The sequence below is a fragment of the Pelophylax lessonae genome (assembly GCF_965119305.1).
Source record: "Pelophylax lessonae genome assembly, chromosome: 1".
Taxonomy (NCBI): Eukaryota; Metazoa; Chordata; class Amphibia; order Anura; family Ranidae; genus Pelophylax; species Pelophylax lessonae.
In genome coordinates, this window is record NC_138768.1 from 434,241,308 (window position 1) to 434,264,505 (window position 23,198).

A 23,198-nucleotide genomic window follows, 5' to 3' on the forward strand; every position below is an offset into this window, starting at 1 on the left:
GAATAATCAGAAGGAAAAGAAAGAATTCATGTCAAATAGCACTAAGAAGAAATACCCCATAAAAGATTTGATAACATGCAGTACTGTAGGGGTAGTCTACATGCTTGAATGTGGCTGTGAACTTCAGTACATTGGACGCACATCTAAAAGTCTTAGCGTAAGGATCGGGGAACATGTTAAAAATATTAAAAAAGGTTCCATAACACACAATGTATCAAAACATTTTCGACTAGTCCATGACCGAAATCCCAGTTCTTAAAATTTTGGGGGATTGAACGCGTGGTCAAACATTGGCGTGGTGGCAATTTTATAAGACAACTCAGTAAAAGAGAGTCGTATTGGATATATGAGACCAAAGTTCTCATGCCGAGAGGTTTAAATGTCGAATTCGACCTCAACTGTTTTATCAGTGATAAATAATCTGCTCTTTGTTCTTAGATTTAATATTTTAATATTTTAACATAATAAAAACGTTTTAATACTGTAGAATTTATATAGTTTCTATTAAATAATATATAAATATATACATAAATCGATTTTTATGGTTTTATAATGAATAATTATAAAGAATTTATTAACCTCCTCTATTTTTAATATACTGTATTTTTAATATAATTTTAATAAATAAATTAATGAATTCATTAAAATATATTATTAAATATTAGGGTCTCTTGCTGGTAAAATCACATGATTTTATACAGTGCCTTTCGAAAGTATTCGGCCCCCTTGAACTTTTCGATCTTTTGCCACATTTCAGGCTTCAAACATAAAGATATAAAACTGTAATTTTTTGTGAAGAATCAACAACAAGTGGGACACAATCATAAAGTGGAACGAAATTTATTGGATATTTCAAACTTTTTTAACAAATAAAAAACGGAAAAATTGGGCGTGCAAAATTATTCAGCCCCCTTAGGTTAATACTTTGTAGCGCCACCTTTTGTTGCGATTACAGCTGTAAGTCGCTTGGGGTATGTCTCTATCAGTTTTGCACATCGAGACACTGACATTTTTGCCCATTCCTCCTTGCAAAAGAGCTCGAGCTCAGTGAGGTTGGATGGAGAGTGTTTGTGAACAGCAGTTTTCAGTTCTTTCCACAGATTCTCGATTGGATTCAGGTCTGAACTTTGACTTGGCCACTCTAACACCTGGATATGTTTATTTGTGACCCATTCCATTGTAGATTTTGCTTTATGTTTTGGATCATTGTCTTGTTGGAAGACAAATCTCTGTCCCAGTCTCAGGTCTTTTGCAGACTCCATCAGGTTTTCTTCCAGAATGGTCCTGTATTTGGTTCCATCCATCTTCCCATCAATTTTAACCATCTTCCCTGTCCCTGCTGAAGAAAAGCAGGCCCAAACCATGATGCTGCCACCACCATGTTTGACAGTGGGGATGGTGTGTTCAGGGTGATGAGCTGTGTTGCTTTTACGCCAAACATAACGTTTTGCATTGTTGCCAAAAAGTTTGATTTTGGTTTCATCTGACCAGAGCACCTTCTTCCACATGTTTGGTGTGTCTCCCAGGTGGCTTGTGGCAAACTTTAAACAACACTTTTTATGGATATCTTTAAGAAATGGCTTTATTCTTGCCACTCTTCCATAAAGGCCAGATTTGTGCAGTATACGACTGATTGTTGTCCTATGGACAGAGTCTCCCACCTCAGCTGTAGATCTCTGCAGTTCATCCAGAGTGATCATGGGCCTCTTGGCTGCATCTCTGATCAGTCTTCTCCTTGTATGAGCTGAAAGTTTAGAGGGACGGCCAGGTCTTTGTAGATTTGCAGTGGTGTGATACTCCTTCCATTTCAATATTATTGCTTGTACAGTGCTTCTTGGGATGATTAAAGCTTGGGAAATCTTTTTGTATCCAAATCCAGCTTTAAACTTCTCCACAACAGTATCTCGGACCTGCCTGGTGTGTTCCTTGTTCTTCATGATGCTCTCTGCGCTTTAAACGGACCTCTGAGACTATCACAGTGCAGGTGCATTTATACGGAGACTTGATTACACACAGGTGGATTCTATTTATCATCATTAGTCATTTAGGTCAACATTGGATCATTCAGAGATCCTCACTGAACTTCTGGAGAGAGTTTGCTGCACTGAAAGTAAAGGGGCTGAATCATTTTGCACGCCCAATTTTTCAGTTTTTAATTTGTTAACAAAGTTTGAAATATCCAATAAATTTCGTTCCACTTCATGATTGTGTCCCACTTGTTGTTGATTCTTCACAAAAAAATTACAGTTTTATATCTTTACGTTAGAAGCCTGAAATGTGGCAAAAGGTCGCAAAGTTCAAGGGGGCCGAATACTTTCGCAAAGGCACTGTATATGCTTTTTATATTTAGTTGATTTAATCTAATATATCTTTATGCTTTTTAGTGGTTGTATTATATATATTTTCTGGAATTAATTTGTTTTATGTATGTCATTTATTTATGCTTGCTCTTGCAGTAGGCATTGAATGAGTTAATGTAATTAGACAGAACCTCTGTGGATCCGATGGGAGTAGGCTCCTAATATAAAATAAGCTATAGTATATACTTTATTTATATGGTCTCCTATTGATGTTAGCAGACTATTTTTCTTTAAAATGTGCAATGTATGAGTTTAATAAACGATTGTCCCGCTGCCAGTACCGCTATACTGAGTGCGAGTTATAGCCAGGGAATGGCGCCGTACATTGCGGCATCTCTGCCAGTAGTTGGGCGGGCAATCGCTAGCAATGCACTACATAGGACTGACGGTTCCTTCAGGCTCCACCACGCTGACGAAGTCATCTGACGTAACGCGTACAGGGGGGAGGAACCTACTCACAGCACGTCGTCCTTGGGAGGTTCTGAGACTGTGTACTGCCTGCTGTTTCAAGCCCGCACTGCTGAAGTGCTGGGATATGTAAGTGGATTTCTTTGCATCTTGATTTAATAAAATAGTTTAAACGGAGAGCACTAGATCCCTTCTCCTATTTTGTGTTATGCGTTCATTGAGTTCCTGGCGCACTCGGAGGGTCAGCTGGAGCAGAAGGAAAGGATAAAACAGGCTGTGGGTCCATAATCTTTAAGCGTGTATGACTCCTTGGAGTCTATGCCTAAGGTGAGCTGCTAATTTTGCACCAGTCACCGGGAGCACCTGAGTGAAGTGTGGGGCACCTTTTTGCACTGTTTAATCACAGAAGAAGATTTAGTGTTTTATTTGAACTTTCTTGCTGATTTTTTTAACACTTTTTGATTGCACCATTGGGACTTTTTGTTAATCACCTGTTCACAAGCACATGGATTGCTGTATGGTTTGCACTTTATAAAAATTAGTATAAGCATTGATTTGCTTTCATATTATTATAATTTGTATCTTTTATATGTAATATTACCCATTATTTTGATTTATTCACTTGGTGCAGCAATATTTATTTATTCTTATGGTTAAATGAGACTAAATTGAATTGTTTGGCCTCAACACTAAATGATATGTCTGGCAGAAATCCAATACCGCTCACCATTCAAATAACACCATTCCTACAGTAAAGCATGGAGGTGGTAATATCCTGTTATGTGGATGTTTCCCTGCAGCAGGGAGTGGAGAATTTATTGGGATAGAAGAAAAACAGATGGGGCAAAATACCATCAAGATCTTGAGAACAATCTGCTATCCCCTGCCAGAAAGTTGTCAATGGTAAGAAGGTTTACCTTCCAACATGACAATGACCCAAAGCATACAGCAAAAATGACCATTAAGTGGTTGAAGAAGAAAAAAGTAACTGTTCTTGCATGGTTTAGTCAGAGCCCAGACTTAAACCCCACTGAAAATCTGTAGAATGACTTAAAGACTGAAGTCGAAAAATTGTCACCATCAAATTTAACTGAACTTTTGCAGTTCTGCAAAGAAGAGTGGCCACATATTGCCAAGTCTAGATGTGCAAAGCTAGTAGAAACATATCCCATAAGACTAAAGGCTGTATTTAAAGCAAAATTTGGGTTCACAAAATACTTATACAAGAGGGTGATCCTTTTTCCAACTCAGTGATTCTGTTTTTGATTTTTTTTTTTTTTTCTGACGTTGTTTATTTTTCACTTGGATTAACTGAATAAATACAGCTCAATGAAATAAAAACTGTGTTTGTCTTTGTTTTCGGCTGCAAAAAAAATGTGATAATTTTAAAAGGGGGGTGAAGTTATTTTCTATACCCACTGCATATAATACCAACCTTGTGATTTGGGCATGCAGTTTATGCAGCTATTAATAACAGAACGGTTGAAGTCTCAGTCAAACCTCATGAGAAAATCATATACTAGCTTTGAAGTAAAGGGTAATCTTGATATTAGTGAAGTTGGTGTACCTCCTTACATGTCAATAAGGCATATGTTCCAGTAACATATTGTGTAAATTATTTTGGTATAAGAAGTGAATCTGACTTTACTACAAAGAATAAAAAAACTGAAACTGATGCCTTTGGATTTTCAACTATTTTAATTTTGCTTGCTATTTGTTTTCTAGATTTGTCTTTAGAAGACATTTATTATTTTTGTAGTGTTCTTATTGCTGCTCATAGAATCATTATATTTTGCAGTAATATGAATTCCTTTTCCAGGAAGAAAAAGTTTTACTTTCATTTCCAAGTATTAATCCCCTTGTGGCTCAGAGTATGCTAAGTAGAGGATCCTCACTACAGTGGTTACTGTTAGCAACCAATGATCAGCTAAAGGAACTATTTCCAGAAACGCCATCTAAAGTTTTAAAGGTATGACAAAGTATATGACAATTACTTTCTCAGCTTCACCCTGCATATAGATTTTCCAGCTAGTGAGACAACAATTTAGGCACCAGCAGTCTGAGAGTAATCATCATTGGAGCAAGTTACCTGAGCAACTCTTTACACATACACAATAGATGCCACCAAGTTTTAATGCAAACATTTACCTTTCACAGCAACCGCTGTTGCAATTCTGACCTTTCAAAATTGTCTGTATCACTCCCTGCAATGGCCAAACAGGGATGTAGGTTAACACTAAGGTAGCTTTTTTACAGAGGTAAAGTTCTTTAATTTATAAGTAGAACATTCAGAGATTCCGTTTAAGGGTTTTTAAATATTGTTTTATTGAAAATAAAAAGTGCTGCAAGAAATATTTACAGAAAAGATTTTACAAAACAGACAAAAGCAACACTAAAAAGATGGGTTTTCAAAATAATATAAATAGAGTTTGTCTTGTCTTTGATTCAGTGCAGAGTCCCTGGCCCTCATAAACGACTATAGCAAAGTCCCTGGCCCTCATAAACGACTCTTGGTACTCCTTAAGGCTCCTTTCACACACTCCGTCCGTTGGACGGAGTCCGTTTTTCTCAGCGGGGGATCGGCGGCTCGATCAGCAGGATGACACAGCTGACAGTTCCCCATGCATCTCTATGGGGGAAATCGGATGTCAACGGACCGTCAGTCCGTTCTCACCCGATCCGATCCGATCCGCTGGACGGATGGAAAATAGGGTTTCCATCCGTCCAGATTTGACGGATCGGATCGGGTCGGATGTCTGCGGACATGTCTCCGCTGACATCCGATGCCCCATAGGAATGCATGGGGGGACCGTTCAGATCCGCCAAAAAAACGGACAGGCGGATCTGAACGGTCCGCCTGTGTGAAAGGGGCCTAATAGTAATAATTTTTGTCCCTGGAGAGGGTGTTACAAAGGTAACTCCACCAAATAAAAGTGATTGATGGGTATGCAGTAGGTGTGCTGGAGAGCATTTTATTGTGCTCAGCGGACACACCCTATCCACTATCCAGGGTTCAGATATATTTACATATGATAATGTTTTTGCAGTCTGATAACTAATGTATTTTTTTGCAAAATGAAATTGGGACACCCTTCCCAGAAGGGAACCAGTGCACAAAGCAGGGTCCATAAAGACATGGATAAGCGAGTTTGGGATGGAGGAACTTGATTGGCCTGACCTCAACCGAATAGAACACCTTTGAGATGAATTAGAGCGGAGACTGTGAGCCAGGCCTTCTCATCCAACATCAGTGCCTGACCTCACAAATGCACTTCTGGAAGAATTGTCAAACATTCCCATAGACACAATAAACCTTGTGGACAGCCTTCCCAAAAGAGTTAAAGCTGTTATAGCTGCAAAGGGTGGGCCAACTCAATATTGAATCCTACAGACTAAGCCTGGTATGCCATTAAAGTTCATGTGCGTGTAAAGGAAGTAGAAATGGGCCGAACAACCCCCTGTTTGGTTTGCTCCAGAACTTTCGAACATCGCAAAAGTTCAGAGCCGAACAAGGAAGCCCATTGAAGTCTATGGGATCCGAACTGGAAAAATCTAAAGTGTCAATTTTGAACGCTTATATGCAAGCTATGTGGCATACAAGGGGTATGGGTACTGCCGTGGGGGACATGTATCAATGAAAAATAATTTTGTAAAATAGATAATTTTTAAACGAGCAGTGATTTACTGATGCTTAAAGTGAAATAATAAAAATGAAAAATTCCTTTAAATATAGTGCTTGGGGGGTTCCCCTTAGTCTGCCTGTAAAGTGGTGCATCTGTACCATGTATAGAACCTGCTGCAGCAAAACTGATATAGAAAAAGAAAAAAATAATCACATTTAAATTAATTTTCCCTGCAAGCTTTCTTTATTTAGTAAACAACGGAGCCAGTCTGTATGAATTTTGTGAACTCAGAAAAAGATTAGAGATTTTTTGGATACATTCTTGTGTCTCTTTGGCAGTCTGCGGATAGAAATAAAATTTTGCACCATGGTTAGAGCAAGCCTTATGTAAAGAAGTCATATTGTACATGGGGGAACTTAGGCCCAAATTCATGGGGGAACATGACTGCCAATTTGTTTTTATCAGTTCTCCGCTCTATGTAGGCTCATGTTACCCCTTCCTAAACCTCAGAACCAACATCAGAATCAAGTATTGTCTGTGCATTGTCACAAAGCAAGTGGCCGATGTTGTGTTCAAATAACTCAGCTAACTCCTCCATGCATTATGCTGGGGCTATGGCAGGAGTAGTTGTGGACGAGTAGTCTCTGCTTGGGTGGAAGAGGATGAGGAGGATGAGGATGGCTTAGTAAGCCAGTCCATCTCCTCCTCTGCATGCTGTGACTTGATAGCACTGGCAACATCTCTAAACAGAGGAAATGGTGCCCTACTTGAGGATGGACCACGTCCCCCTTTGACAGTGGACACAGGCGCTGCTGGCCCCTTCTTAGTACCATGGGAACGTCTGCCTCTCCTTGTTGGCCTTCCAGACATGATGGGGGGGGGGGGCTTAGTACCAAAATGTAATATAGATGGGGTAATGTGTACTTGGATGTAATTTAATCAATAAAAAGTGGTGTTTGGTGCAATTTTAATTTGAGGACTCACTACACAGACACACTACTAACACACTACAATAAACTGCAGTAAAACTGCACTAACGCACATCAATATACTGCAGTAAAACTGCACTAACGCACGTCAATATACTGCAGTAAAACTGCAATAACGCACGTCAATATACTGCAGTAAAAGTGCACTAACACAATTCAATATACTGCAGAATAATTGCCCTGACACTCTACACTGACATACCTTCTTATACTGTAGTAAGCCTGCCCTGACACATTAAACTGATACACTTCAGTATACTGCAGTAAACCTGCCCCGACACACTAAACTGACACTAAAGTAAAAAAGGAAGTTTGCACTATACTCACGCTGCACTGTCATTATAATTACACAACACTGACGCTCTATGCTCACAATAGAGTCACAATAGCAAACTATAGCACACTAACACGCTAGTAGCAATGAACAGAGCCCTGTTCTATCGATCTCCACTCTCCAAAGGAGCCTTTTATAGTGTGGGGTGGGTCTATGAGCAACGAGTCATGAATGGACACAGTCATCATTACTTTCTCCAATCATGACTCTGACAGTGTTCTTTGCCCTAATTGGGCAAAGCCTTCATTGCTTCAGTCAATCAGGGCTTCCAACGCACTGTGCAGTGCGCAGTGCATTGTGAGGCGTTCAGCAGGCCATACAAATCGCCGAGCGCCCCAACAATTCGGGTGTTCGCTGAGTAGGTGAACAGCCAATGTTCGGCCTGAACTCATGCTCGGGCCAAACCGTTCGCCCAACACTAAAAGGCAGGTGTCCCAATTCTTTTGACAATGTAGTGTATATATAGTATCTAGTATCCACAGCACAGTGCACAACAGACATATTAATGAGGCACTGTAATATCCATATCAATGTCCTAAATACATTTATTTAGTGCCTAAAGTATTGTGTACAGCACCATAGTGTTCACAGTATCCTCGTGGTGTTTTTAGTATTGTGTGCAGTAAGTAATGTGCACAGCACTATTTACACTGTGGTGCCCAGTACCACCTACAGCATTGTGTACAGTTACATCTAGAATATGGTGCACAGAACTATTTATAGTTTTGTGTGCAGTGCCATCTACAGTAATTTGCACAATAATATACAGTGCCTTGCAAAAGTATTCGGCCCCCTTGAACTTTGCGACCTTTTGCCACATTTCAGGCTTCAAACATAAAGATATAAAACTGTAATTTTTTGTGAAGAATCAACAACAAGTGGGACACAATCATGAAGTGGAACGAAATTTATTGGATATTTCAAACTTTGTTAACAAATAAAAAACTGAAAAATTGGGCGTGCAAAATGATTCAGCCCCTTTACTTTCAGTGCAGCAAACTCTCTCCAGAAGTTCAGTGAGGATCTCCGAATGATCCAATGTTGACCTAAATGACTAATGATGATAAATAGAATCCACCTCTGTGTAATCAAGTCTCCGTATAAATGCACCTGCACTGTGATAGTCTCAGAGGTCCGTTTAAAGCGCAGAGAGCATCACGAAGAACAAGTTACACACCAGGCAGGTCCGAGATACTGTTGTGGAGAAGTTTTAAGCCGGATTTTGATACAAAAAGATTTCTCAAGCTTTAAACATCCCAAGGAGCACTGTGCAAGCGATAATATTGAAATGGAAGGAGTATCAGACCACTGCAAATCTACGAAGACCTGGCCGTCCCTCTAAACTTTCAGCTCATACAAGGAGAAGACTGATCAGAGATGCAGCCAAGAGGCCCATGATCACTCTGGATGAACTGCAGAGATCTACAGCTGAGGTGGGAGACTCTGTCCATAGGACAACCATCAGTCGTATACTGCACAAATCTGGCCTTTATGGAAGAGTGGCAAGAAGAAAGCCATTTCTTAAAGATATCCATAAAAAGTGTCATTTAAAGTTTGCCACCTGGGAGACACACCAAACATGTGGAAGAAGGTGCTCTTGTCAGATGAAACCAAAATCAAACTTTTTGGCAACAATGTAAAACATTATGTTTGGCGTAAAAGCAACACAGCTCATCACCCTGAACACACCATCCCCACTGTGAAACATGGTGGTGGCAGCATCATGGTTTGGGCCTGATTTTCTTCAGCAGGGACAGGAAAGATGGTTAAAATTGATGGGAAGATGGATGGAGCCAAATACAGGACCATTTTGGAAGAAAATCTGATGGAGTCTGCAAAAGACCTGACACTGGGATGGAGATTTGTCTTCCAACAAGACAATTATCCAAAACAAAGCAAAATCTACAATGGAATTGTTCACAAATAAACATATCCAGGTGTTAGAATGGCCAAGTCAAAGTCCAGACCTGAATCCAATCGAGAATCTGTGGAAAGAACTGAAAACTGTTGTTCACAAACGCTCTCCATCCAACCTCACTGAGCTCGAGCTGTTTTGCAAGGAGGAATGGACAAAAATTTCAGTCTCTCGATGTGCAAAACTGATAGAGACATACCCCAAGCGACTTACAGCTGTAATCGCAGCAAAAGGTGGCGCTACAAAGTATTAACTTAAGGGGGCTGAATAATTTTACACGCCCAATTTTTCAGTTTTTTATTTGTTAAAAAAGTTTGAAATATCCAATAAACTTTGTTCCACTTCATAATTGTGTCCCACTTGTTGTTGATTCTTCACAAAAAATTACAGTTTTATATCTTTATGTTTGAAGCCTGAAATGTGGCAAAAGGTCGCAAAGTTCAAGGGGGCCGAATACTTTCGCAAGGCACTGTATATGGCATAATGTGCAATACCATGCAAAGTCCTGTTTACAGCAACATCTACAGCATGGTGTGCAGTAACATCTACAGTTATGTGTGCTATAACATCTACACTACTGCACACAGCAACATCTACAGTATTGTGCACATTATAATCTACAGATGGTGCTCAAGAATGGTGGGAGCGTCTGGCTCTGACTCTGTGCGGTGCACTGAGAGGCTGATGATCAGGCATCTGTGTGGATCCCGACAATATTGTGGGGATCCTTACAGAGCCTGGAGTGGCTCTGCTATGTCAACTGAGAGCGGAATCAATAGAAAGGATGGCTGCACACCATGCTGGGGTCCAAGTCCATTTATTCTGAAAAGACTGTGAGACACACACCAGACGACAGAGACAGTGGACAGTAGAAGGTTGACGCATTTCACACAAATATCTTGTGCTTATTCATAATAACCAACACCTTAAATAATCCCCATACACCTTTTTTAGGTAATTGAGGCAGTTTCACAGTTTCAGCATTGACCCATCCCGAACAGCCATAGGAATCCCAATACAAAAGAGTTGCAACAAAAAATGTTAAAACGAATAACAAGCAAAACAAGATACAAACAAGCCAAATACTGAGCCAACCATAACAAAATATAGTAAACAAATGGTGTATATGCTCAGCATAAAAAACTCAGAGATATGAAAACATTATATGAAGAAGACAAGAAGAAGAAGAGAAATAAAGAATTAAAAAAGGTTAAAAGAAATATCCCAAAATATATGTGTGAAGGGACCATATGTAAATGATTAATTAGTCAAACCACTATATGTGTAAAATATGGTTAAAAGGTGATCTGCATGTAGGGGAAAAAGGGGTGTCACGTCACAAAAACAGAAAGCACTAATATGAATGTAAACCAATATGGACTCAAGACACAAAAGGTCACAGAATCTGAAAATGAATGCCTGCACATATGGCAATGAAGTGGTCATAAAAGTCGTGTACTCCTACACTTAGTTGTATGTATGCATGGGCAAAATCTATTGGAAGAAAGGCCCCCACCTAGTGGTCATGATTCAATCCCCCAAGATCATACATGAACCGATGGGTATCGTGCAGGACCGACATTGGAAAGAGTGGAACGAAGTTCCAACAGGAGTACCGTTGGGAAAAGTAGGCTGCATAATCCAACAATGGCAAAAAAGAAACAGATGTAAAGTTTAATAAATCAAATGAAGTGTATCTTGCATGTCTGTATCGTTATTGTATTCATGCAACTATATACACAAACACCCTAAATGCCTATAAGGCTCGGTTCACACTACGTCGCTCCGACTTAGGGGGCGACCTGTGAAGTCGCGTGCAGCGCGACTTCGGCACGACTCGCACGAACTTCATAAAATAAATGTCTATGCAAGTCGCTCCAGGTCGCCCCGAAGTAGTACAGGACCCTCTTTCTAAGTCGGAGCGACTTGTGTCGCTCCTATTAGAACGGCTCCTGTCGCAGTCAATGGACGGCGACAGTGCACGACTTGTCAGGCTGACCAAGTCGCCTGACAAGTCGTGCTAGTGTGAATGGAGACTAAAGGCTACCATCTGATAGTAATAAAAAATATGTCCTGCAGGATCATACATATGTCAATGAGTGTTGTGTACAATAAGCATGAAAAGGGTAAGACAAAGCGATAGAGCAGTTATAGAGAAGAGAAGCAAAAGGGGAAAGAACCAATAAAGTAGGATTCCAACAAGAAAAGCATAGAGCTACAGACACAACCTCATACAATGTAGAATGCAATACAGTATATCAATTGAGACATATCTCTCTTATGTAATCACAAGGGTCCACCTTCAGTTACTCGTAAAAATGGCTCACATCCCACTCAAAGTACAAACCGTGGGGCATAAGAGTCTGAAGATGGAAAATCTAGTAAAATCTTATCGCCCCCATGACACAGATTAAAGTGTTTATCTATATTAGTGCACGTGTTCTTCTCTACACTGTAAACATGCTCATAAGACCTGTCTCTCAAATGTCTCGTAGTCCACCCTACGTATTGTATATGACATGAACTACAGGTAATTAAGTGGATGACATAACTAGTATTACAGTTGTAGAAAGAACCTATATCGTATTCCCTCTGACTAACTGTAGAGCAGAATTTCCTGCCTCCTAGGATGTGTTTGCAGCAAGGATATTCGGAGGACCCACATTTGTAGTTACCTTTAAAATGTAACCATGTAACAAACTTGGCACCCTACTTCTCCCTATGGTACTCCTGTTAGAACTATGTTCCACTTTTCCAATGTTGGTCATGCACGATACTCATGCATGATCTTGGGGGATTGAATCATGACCACTAGGTGGGGGCCTTCATTCTAAGTGATTTTGCCCATGCACACACATAGGCCCCTTTTACGCTTTTACGCATATATATATATATATATATATATACACACACACATATATATAGTATCTAAAAAAAGTGAGTACACCCCTCCCATTTTTGTAAATATTTTATTATATCTTTTTATATGACAACACTGAAGAAATTACACTTTGCTACAATATTAAGTAGTGAGTGCACGGCTTGTATAACAGTGTAAATTTGCTGTCCCCTTAAAATAACGCAACACACAGCCATTCTTGTCTAAACTACTAGCAACAAAAGTGAGTAGACCCCTAAGTGAAGTTGTCCAAATTGGGACCAAAGTCTCAATATTTTGTGTGGCCACCATTATTTTCCAGCACTGCCTTAACCCTCTTGGGCATGGAGTTCACCAGAGCTTCATAGGTTGCCACTGGAGTCCTCTTCCACTCCTCCATGATGACATAACGGAGCTGGTAGATGTTAGAGACCTTGCGCTTCTCCACCTTCCATTTGAGGATGCCCCACAGATGCTCAATAGGGTTTAGGTCTGGAGACATGCTTGGCCAGTCCATCACCTTTACCCTCAGCTTCTTTAGCAAGGTTGTGGTTGTCTTGGAGGTGTTTTTGGGGTCGTTATCATGTTGGAATACTGGCTTGTGGCCCAGTCTCCGAAGGGAGGGGATCATGCTCTGCTTCAGTAAGTCACAGTACATGTTGGCATTCATGGTTTCCTCAATAAACTGTAGCTCCCCAGTGACGGCAGCAATTATGCAGCCCCAGACCATGACACTCCCACCACTTGACTGTAGGCAAGACACACTTGTCTTTGTACTCCTCACCTGGTTGCCACCACACATGCTTGACACCATCTGATCCAAATAAGTTTATCTTGGTCTCATCAGACCACAGGACATGATTCCAGTAATCCATGTCCTTAGTCTGCTTGTCTTCAGCAAATTGTTTGCGGGCTTTCTTATGCATCATCTTTAGAAGAGGCTTCCTTCTGGGACGACAGCAATGCAGACCACTTTGATGCAGTATGCCGCATATGGTCTGAGCACTGACAGGCTGACCCCCCACCCCTTCAACCTCTGCAGCAATGCTGGCAGCACTGATACATCTATTTCCCCAAAGCCAACCTCTGGATATGACGCTGAGCACATGCACTCAACTTCTTTGGTCGACCATGGCGAGGCCTGTTCTGAATAGAACTTGTCCTGTTAAACCACTGTATGGTCTTGGCTAGTGATCGACGAACATCGGCCGGGGTGGTTCGCGAACGCCAGCCGCAAACTTTCTCAAAAGTCCGCGAACAGCGTGTTTGCGGCGGGCCCCGTTGACTTTAATGGGAGGCGAACTTTAAAAACCTTTAGGTCATATTTGCAGCCACAAAAGACGTACTAGCTGTGCACAAATAGTCCCAGCACATGGACAATGTCATAACAGAAGTATTGCAATTGAAAAAGTTGCCCTAAATTTTTTTTTTTTTTTTACAGCAAAAAATATATATATTTTTTTTTCATAAATCAGCCAGAACTGACAGCAGCTGGTAAATACATTGTCTAATACATATAGGGTCCATTCACACATCTGTAAAATGGGTCCGCATCCATTCCACAATTTGGCAGAACCTTTATAGACCCATTGTTTTTCATTTCCAGTCTGAAAAATTAGGCATTCACAGGATAAAGAAGTAAGTGTCGGCCATTCCAGGCCCCAAAAATTAACCCACATGCATTTACCTGACAGCAAAGAATGTAGTATTCTGTGGCTGAAGGTACATTAGGCATTCACAGGATACAGAAGTAAGTGTCGCCCATTCCAGGCCCTAAACATTAGCCCACATGGGTTTACCTGACAGCTAAGTACGTAGTATTCTGTGGCTGAAGGTACATTAGGCATTCACACTGTATACAGAAGTAAGTGTCGGGCTGTATAGGCTGCAAAAATTAGCTCACATGGTTTGAACTGACAGCAAAAAACGTAGTTTTTGATGGCTAGAGGTACGGTAGGCGTTCACAGTACATAGAACCGTAAGTGTCGGCCTGTATAGGCTCCAAAAATTAGCTCACATGGTTTGAACTGACAGCAGAAAACTTAGTTTTTGATGGCTAGAGGTATGGTAGGCATTCACAGTACACAGAACCGTAAGTGTCGGCCTGCATAGGCTCCAAAAATTAACTCACATGGTTTGAACTGACAGCAAAAAACTTAGTTTTTGATGGCTAGAGGTATGGTAGGCGAGGCGTTCACAGTACACAGAACCGTAAGTGTCGGCCTGTATAGGCTCCAAAAATTAGCTCACATGGTTTGAACTGACAGCAAAGAACTTAATATTTGGTGGCTGGAGGTACATTAGGCATTCACAGAAAAAATAATTGTCAGCCCTGAAAGGCCCCAAAATGCCTTTTATGCCGCTGTATGTAGCGAAGCTAAGGACCAGGAATTGTTGTGGGTGGAGGAATTTCGATGAAACCTGGTCTACTGGTCACATGTGTTAAATTCCTCAGAGATCCATGCCTCGTTCATTTTTAAATGTGAGGTTGTCTACACTGTCATGAGCTAGGCGAGTGCGCTTATCGGTCACGATCCCCACTGCTGCGCTGAACGTCTTTTTGGACAGGACACTGGATGGGGGAAAGCCAACATTTCCATTGCAAATTGTGCAAGCTCTGGCCAGAGGTCAAGCCTGCCCCCCCCCCCCCCCAGTAGTCCAGGGGTTCATCACTCCTCAGAGCGTCCACATCGGCCGTTAACCCGATGTAGTCGGACACCTGTCGGTCTAGGCATTCCCTCATGCTGGATCGGGAGTACAGCTGTCGATGGTTCGGCTGAAAGAAGGATCTCATATCTGAAGTGACCAAGACATCTTCCAACCGCCCTCTTTTTGCAGGCGCTGTTGGATTGCTACCCACAACTGTCTCTCTGTGACAGCACACGGAAAAGCAGAATGCAGCATTTCCCGCAGCAAGGGCTGGAAGTGCTGCATTCTGACCGCCCTCTGTGATTGTGGTAACATTTCCGCCATTTTGTGTTTGTACCGGGGGTCTAAGTACATTGCCACCCACTACTGGTCCTTGGCCTTTATGCGTTTTATACGGGGGTCCCCCTTAAAACACTGCAGCATGTTGGCCCCCATTCCCACTAAACTGGAAACGGTATAGTGGCCTGCTTCCAGCTCATCATCCAGGATAATGTTGTCCTCGTTCTCCTCCCCCCATCCATGGATAACACAAGGTTTAAAGCATGCTCTTCTTGCTCCTCCTCATCCCCCCCAGCACCATCCTCCTCCTCCTCTGACTCCTCTTCAGACTCCTGCTGTTGATTTGTCTCAGATGGAGTAGCACCCCCTGGGAATTCATTCAACATTGCGACTTCCTGATCTTCCTGCTCCTGCTCCTCAACGGCTTGATCAATGACACGACGCAATGCACGCTCCAGAAAGAAGGCGTAAGGTATGATGTCACTTATGGCGCACTGGCCGTGACTGACCAGTTTGGTGATCTCATTGAATGGCCGCAGAAGTCTGCATGTGTCCCGCATGAGCAGCCACTGGCGCAGTGAAAAAAACCCAAGCTCCCCAGAACCTGTCCTGCTGCAGAGTTCGTACAGGTAGTCATTAACTGCACGTTTCTGCTGGAGCAACCTATCGAGCATATGCAACATTGAGTTCCATCACGTCGGGCAGTCACAAATAAGACGCCTGAGGGGCAGGTTGTGTCGCCGCTGAATCTCAGCAAGGCGAGCCATGGCTGTGTAAGATCTTCGGAAATGGCCTGAGATTTTCCTGGCCTGCCGTAAGACGTCCTGGACCCCAGGGTATTTGGCAAAGAATCGCTGCACCACCAAGTTCAGGACCTGTAACGCTCTTGCGTTTTTTGTTAGTGAATGGATTTGCAGCTGCAGAATTATTACACTCAGTAGTCATGTAGAGATGTGTTGAACAAACATATCCAACTCTCAGGACTCATCACCGTGCACAGCCTGCTTTATGCAAATATACATACACTCAATATGATGTTCCTGGAGTGATAGGATGTATATGATAGTATAGAGGTGAGAGACAGGCGTTAGAAATGGTGAGCACTCAGTAGTAATATTCAGGAGAGTGGTAGGTGATGATAGGTAGTATGCAGATAGGTTTAGCAATCATGTATAGTAACAGGTGGTAGGGGACAGCAGATGAAGTATACAAGAGAGAGTAACCTAGTGCAATGATGTAGATGATGGTAGGCTCAAGAGCTAGCAATCTATGAAGTTATGCAGATGATAGAAATAGTGCTTACATAGTAACAGTCCTTTAGTGTACAGAGGTAGATAGTGTAAGTTAGTTAGGAAGAAATCCCCTGTGGGGTACTTATCACTAGTTGGGTTAGTAGTAGCAAGGTCCAGTAGCAAGAGAGTGATCCGGTAGCAAGATACGGGATCGGTAGCGAGGTTCCGGTTTTGTTCAGGCAAAGGAATAGCTAGAAGCTCCAGCAGCATAGGACAAGACTGGTCAAGCATGCGGTTTGAACGAGCAATGAGTGAGAGAAAACCGGCGATTGAAATAGCCGCTCATAGCGGCGCTCGGCGATGATATCATCGTTCTTAAAGGTGTATGCGTTCCACCTAGTTAGCAAGGTGGGACGCAATATTAAGGTAGAAATGGGAAATAAGGGTACCAAAGGTACCAGAATCTTACAGTGCCGTGCATGGCACGTGTGTTATTTTGCCCTGTTTCAGCGCGCTCAGCAGATTGGCACCGTTGTCGCACACCACTTTACCAACTGACAAATTCAGCAGTGTCAGCTGAAAGGAGTGCAGGACCAGTGTGGCTCTTGGCTTCCAGGCACAACAGACACAGCACAGCATGGCAAGCAACGTCTCACCTGGCATGTGGAATAGGTTCTGGGGATCTGGGGCGGCGCAGGAGAAGAGATGGTAGCAGTGGAAGAGGAGGAATCAGCCGAGGAGGAGAGGGAGGATGGAGGAGGAGGAGAAGAAGAGGCAGGCCTGCTTGCAATCCGTGGCGGTACAACTAAATCTACACGGGTGCCACAGGTTGCATGCTTAACGGCCGTCAGAAGGTTCACCCAGTGGGCAGTAAAAGTGATATACCTTCCCTGCCCGTGTTTGCTAGACCATGTGTCCGTGTAGATAACACCCCGCTTCAATCTGTGGTATTTGGGGGGGTCACAGGTTTATCACACCAGTTCTACAAATAATTGGCCAGTATCTGTTGTCAATGTGTGTACCACAGATAACACAGCAAAAGAGGACAAATTTTTGCAGGACTAAAATACAATCTTAGAAAAGTATACTGTTAAATAACACCCGCTTCAATACGTGCTATTGGGGGGGGCCACTGGTTTATCACACCAGTTGTTCAAAAAATTGGCCAGTGAGTTTGGCACTGTGTGTATCAGACTTAACTCAGCAGAAGAGGCAATATTGTTGCAGGACACAAATACACTTGTAAAAGTTTACTCAGATAACACCCCACTTCAATATGTGGTATTGGGGGCCACTGGTTTATCACACCAGTTGTTCAAAAAATTGGCCAGTGAGTTAGGTGCTGTGTGTACCAGACTTCACTCAGCAAACTAGGCAATATTGTTGCATGACACAAATACACTTGAAAAAGTTTACTCAGAGAACACCCCACTTCAATATGTGGCATTGGGGGGGGGGGGCGCACAGGTTTATTACACCAGTTCTACAAATAATTGGCCAGTATCTGTTGTCACTGTGTGTAGCAGAGTTAACACAGCAAAAGAGGCCAAATGTTTGCAGGACTAAAATACACTCAGAAAATTATACTGTTAAATAACACCCCACTTCAATATGTGGCATTGGTGTAGCACACCAGTTCAAAAAATTGGCCAGTAAGTTTGGCGCAGTGTGTACCGGACTTCACTCAGCAAACTAGGCAATATTGTTGCATGACACAAATACACTTGAAAAAGCTTACACAGAGAACACCCCACTTCAATATGTGGCATTGGGGGGGAGCATTGGTAGTGTTGCTGCAGAAACGCTCAGTTTCACCACCACACCTGTCACAATGCTGCACAGTGCACAATAATAGTACTAATCCACTATAATATGCTTTCTAAAAATTATATTATACTGTGGATTACCCCCCCCCCCTTTTTAGTGCACTGCACAGCAATACCAAAAAAATTGCAGCCCTTTACATGACTTTTGTGGACATTGACAAAGCGATTTCTGTGCGACTGCAGCCGATATCTAACTGCCCCTAAAGCAACCACAGGATACCTGGCCCTAATGTTAAAGAGACTGTAATAGACCCTAAAACGACATTGGAGCATTTTAAATGACTTTTGTGGACATTGACCAAGCAATTTCTGTGCGACTGCAGCCGATATCTAACTGTCCCTACAGCAACCACAGGATACCTCTCCCTAAGCTCAAAAGATACTAGACCTATACCAAAATACCAGCCCTGAGAAGGACTTTTGTGGACATTGACAGAGCGATTTGTGACTGCAGCCAATCTCTAACTCCCCCTAAAGCAACCAGAGGATACCTGTCCCTATCCTGAAAAGATCTAAAAAACGAAGAGATTTCCAGTCACTACTTACCAACCAGCCAACGACCAATTGACCTGTCTAACAGTATGCGTTAAAAACAGGGGTTTGGTTGTACACATTTGCAAATACATGCGTAAGCTGCAGGCCCCGACAAGGCACCCTGTGATCTGCAGACCCTAATGCCCTGTACACACATGCAGATTGTCGGCCGAAAAGATTCGGCCAACGACCGATCGGCCGATTGTAGGCTTGTTAGTATGATGCTTCCGACAGCCGACAGCGCACTTTCAGCCGAACAGAATCTGTCGTGCAAGCATTAAAATTTTTGTAGGCCGACACCAGAATGGCCGATTGTTCGCCAGTCAGTACAGAATTCGTCCGACACACATCTACAAATCTCAACACGCATGATCGGAACCAAATAATGTCCCGGAAGAATTTTCTCAAGTAAACTCAACATTTTATCCAGAAAGAACTTTCGTCTCGCGGCAGGCCAAAAAATATGTGAAATGCGGAGCACATGCTCATCTTGATAAATGTGAGAAGAAGGAAGATGCTGCTCATAATTCAATACTTTTCAAATAAAAAGGCATGTGTTCTGTTATGATGAAGATAATGTTTGTCTATTCTATCTGTTCTATTAAATTTTAGAATTAAATAATTTTAACTCTTCACCATTATCTTTGTATTATGACTGCAAAGATCTAACTATTGATATGTCCCTTTATTCTTTTATGAATTAATGTATCAAACATATTTTGCTGGTTATGCACAATATTCAACATGTTAACAAATTAAGATACACCATTTTTTAATTGGATTCTTATTTATTTTTTTAAATCTGTAAAAAAAAAACAGAAAACCTTAATACTTTCCGTATTCACAAAAATCAACATAAAAAAGGTCCATTTGGACTAAATTAACTTAGAAAAACAGAAGCCGGGGTAAAATAAATAATAGGGTACAAAAATTATAATTGTTGATAACTGTAATCAGGCTGCCATGAGGGCATGTTGGCATCATGCTGCCCATATTGCCAGTGGCTGCCATGTGGCATTTGCCGAGGTGATGGCTGTTGTTGTGGAGGTGGAGGGCACGGGTGCTCCTCGCACGCGTGGCTGTGCTCCGTAAGGCAGCCCCTTTCCGCCTTGTGCAGGACATCGAGAATTATTTTTTGGGCATATTGCCACTGCAGTAGGTTCACTTGGCCTAAAGTTTTGCCCATCATATTCCCGAAGGATTCGTGTGCCTCCGGTTTCCGACAGAGGGCTATGGTGGCCTCACTTATAAATTGGTCGGTGATGTCATCCGTGTGCTTCCTTTTTTGCCTCCGTTTGGCAGGAGGTGGTAGAAATAATTCCAAGGGCTCCCCAGCCTCCTGGCTGCAACCTGCCTCCTCCTCAGTGACACCTCCCTGTTGATGAAATGAACAATTGATTAGAATGTTATAGTGTATATAAAAATGCATGTTTGTTATATTATTGTGAACAAATAGCAGACTTTACATACAGTGGCGTATCTAGGGTCTCCAGTGCCCTTGTTGAGGAGCTGTATTTGGCAACAACCCCCCCCCCCCCCCCAAGATCAATGTAAAAATGTAACCCCCCCCCCCCCCAAAAAAAAAATCTAAAAGGGCATTAAATGTTTCTCATTTGTCCCTTGTTTGCCCAGTGTAGAGCTCTCTAGTGGGCAATCATTGTCTCAGGTGTGAAAAACAAGAAAGAGAGGGGTGAGAGATAGAGAGAGGGAGAGAAACAGGGGGTGTGAGAGAGAGAGGAGGGGGGTTGCAGAGAGAGAGGGGCCTGAACTTGCAGAGGGCTTGATGTAGGGCATTGAGGGTGAAGCCAGAGGCGTAACTAGAACCTTCAGGGCCCTGATGCAAGAAACCATGAAGGGCCCCCCAGACCCCTGGCCGGGGCCCTTACCTTCAAGCCCAGGGCTCTTCCCACTAATCCTGGGGCTCTTTACACTCGTTGCATGGCCTTTTATTACGGTCCCGCAGCAGGATTCTTTCACAAGTTCTGCAGTGGGCCCCCTTCCTGCAATCTTGTGGGCCCACTTCCTGCAATCTTGGGGCTTCCCCAAAGTGGTGCAATGCCAGGGTCCGGTCGCAAGTGTGACCTTTGCGATCCTGGAAGTTCACCCACTGGTTTGCTACCGGGCCCCCTGGAGCATGGGGCCCGGTAGCGATTGCAACCCCTGCAACCCCTGTAGTTACGCCCCTGGGTGAAGCGTTGCAGGGAAACAGGAATAAGGAAGCCACCTGCCTTGCTGACCCGGAGTGAGAGACCAGAGACATGGAAGCAAGGATGGATGTATCATTTGCAGGAGCTGTTAGTTTGTTAGTTTTGTTAAAAAAAAGGTTGAGCCAGAGGAATGCTGAGGCTACAGCAGTGTTTGTTAGGATTGGAGGTGTGCTGGGGATGCAGCAGTGTTTGTAAGACCAGAGGTGTGCTGGGGATGCAGCAGTGTTTGTAAGACCGGAGGTGTGCTGGGGATGCAGTGACAGGCAGTCTCAGTCTCCTGGTCTGTTGGCTCAGCTGCTCTCAATGTTTTACACCTGCATGAAGCAGCTCTCAATGTTTTACACCTGCATGAATCTGCCTACAAACTGGGGGTTCTGGGGTGTGCAGGCTGAGTGGATTTTGTAAAAATCTCTAAAACAATGCCAATGTTTTAGCGATGCCCCCCCCCCCCCCCCTGGCCTGCGCTTCTGGCGGTTGCCTGTCATGCCAACCCCTTGCTATGCCCGTTTACATAAAGGGTCAATTATGGTTTTGCTTATAATTTTGTTACATGATTACATTTTCAGCAGGCAATATATTGTGAAATGCCATACCTGAGTAAAATTCTCCTCCAGGATATCTTCCTCCTGGCTGGGATCAACAGAGGCCTCTGCCAAAGGCAGCGTAGAAATGGATGGCCTGGATTCCACCGTGTCTGCCAGGAATCTGAGGTTGTCAAAGTACCACAGCCGTGGTACAGGGATATCTTCTGCAGCTGCTCCAGACTTTGTGGCATCTTCTATTTTTTTTACCTCTCGCCTGTAGGCAGTGCGAATGCTGCTTATTTTTTTTTTTAATATATTCAATATTTGCCCTTGGATATACCGGCTTGTACAAGGCCACTAGGTGTTCATAGGCCTGTCGTCTCAGATGCCTATTTTTGTATTCTGCCGATTTCATTTGCCACAAACAGGGCAGTTGCCTGTACTCATCAATAAAGTTGAGCAAGAACTCATGGTTGGTGAAAGAGTCCACCATTTTGCAGTAGAGTATATGCCTGCAAGACACAACACAACACAAAACATATTAAAATAGCATGTATTTTGGGACATAATAAAGATATTCCTAATAAAAGCTGTATACAACCCAAAACACACACTTTCTAATCAAATAGTCGTACCTTTGTTTGCGGTGAAGAGTCGTGATTCGCCGATCGCTCGTGCTCCAACCAACGATATGTCCGCTAGCGAATCGTCGACCGAAAGATCTGGCGTCCTTTAAATACAGCGCATGCGTCAACTCCTCCTCCAGTGGCGGGCTTGTGCAGGGGTGTGTACGTGCAGAAGATCAGGCCTACATGCGACACACACACACCTGAGGCGGTGGAACAATCTTTGGCAAGAAGCATGTCTCAAAGATCTGAGAGTTCAAATACTAGTGTGGGCCGAAGTGGTTGGGCCACCAGAAAAACCAAAGCTACACCCATGACCAAGGGGGAAATGGTGGAGATGGTTGGAATCCTAGAAAGGATGGACTATGATGGGAAGTTGGAAAATTACGAGAGGCCCAATGCCAGGAAAGACCGCATTATGGACAAGGTGGTGTTTAAATAAAAAATACGGTGTGGAGCGATCCAAAGATCAAATCAGGAAACGATGGTCCGATCTCAAACATCGAGAGCAAGATCAGCTTGGGCAAATCCATCGTATTCTGAAAAAAAGTAAGTTATTTATTTTATCATGCAATATGTTTATTTGAAATTTGGTGTATGTTGTATTAACATGTCTAGATTTTAATGTCTATATAAAAAGTACTGTTACTCATTTTATTGGTCATGTCATGATTAGATCGATCTATTGTTGATTTTTTAGTATATTACATTAAAAGACAGGAAGCCATAGTTAAAAATATATGTATTGTATTGCAACGAATGTTCTTTCTTGGCACGAATTTTCTCTGCAAACATTCCTATTATTCACAGATTA

General features: G+C 42.6%; 1 protein-coding gene across 1 annotated transcript in view; it reads left to right on the plus strand.

Annotated features, from left to right (window-relative positions):
- The window catches only part of SHOC1 (shortage in chiasmata 1), a gene marked incomplete at its 3' end in the record, with an annotated part of 329,963 nt that overhangs the window by 219,637 nt on the left and 87,128 nt on the right, over positions 1-23,198 (plus strand). The window contains exon 10 of the mRNA XM_082259212.1: positions 4,588-4,737. Within this exon, the coding sequence (XP_082115338.1) occupies positions 4,588-4,737 (150 nt within the window). The remainder of the gene's footprint in view (positions 1-4,587; positions 4,738-23,198) is intronic.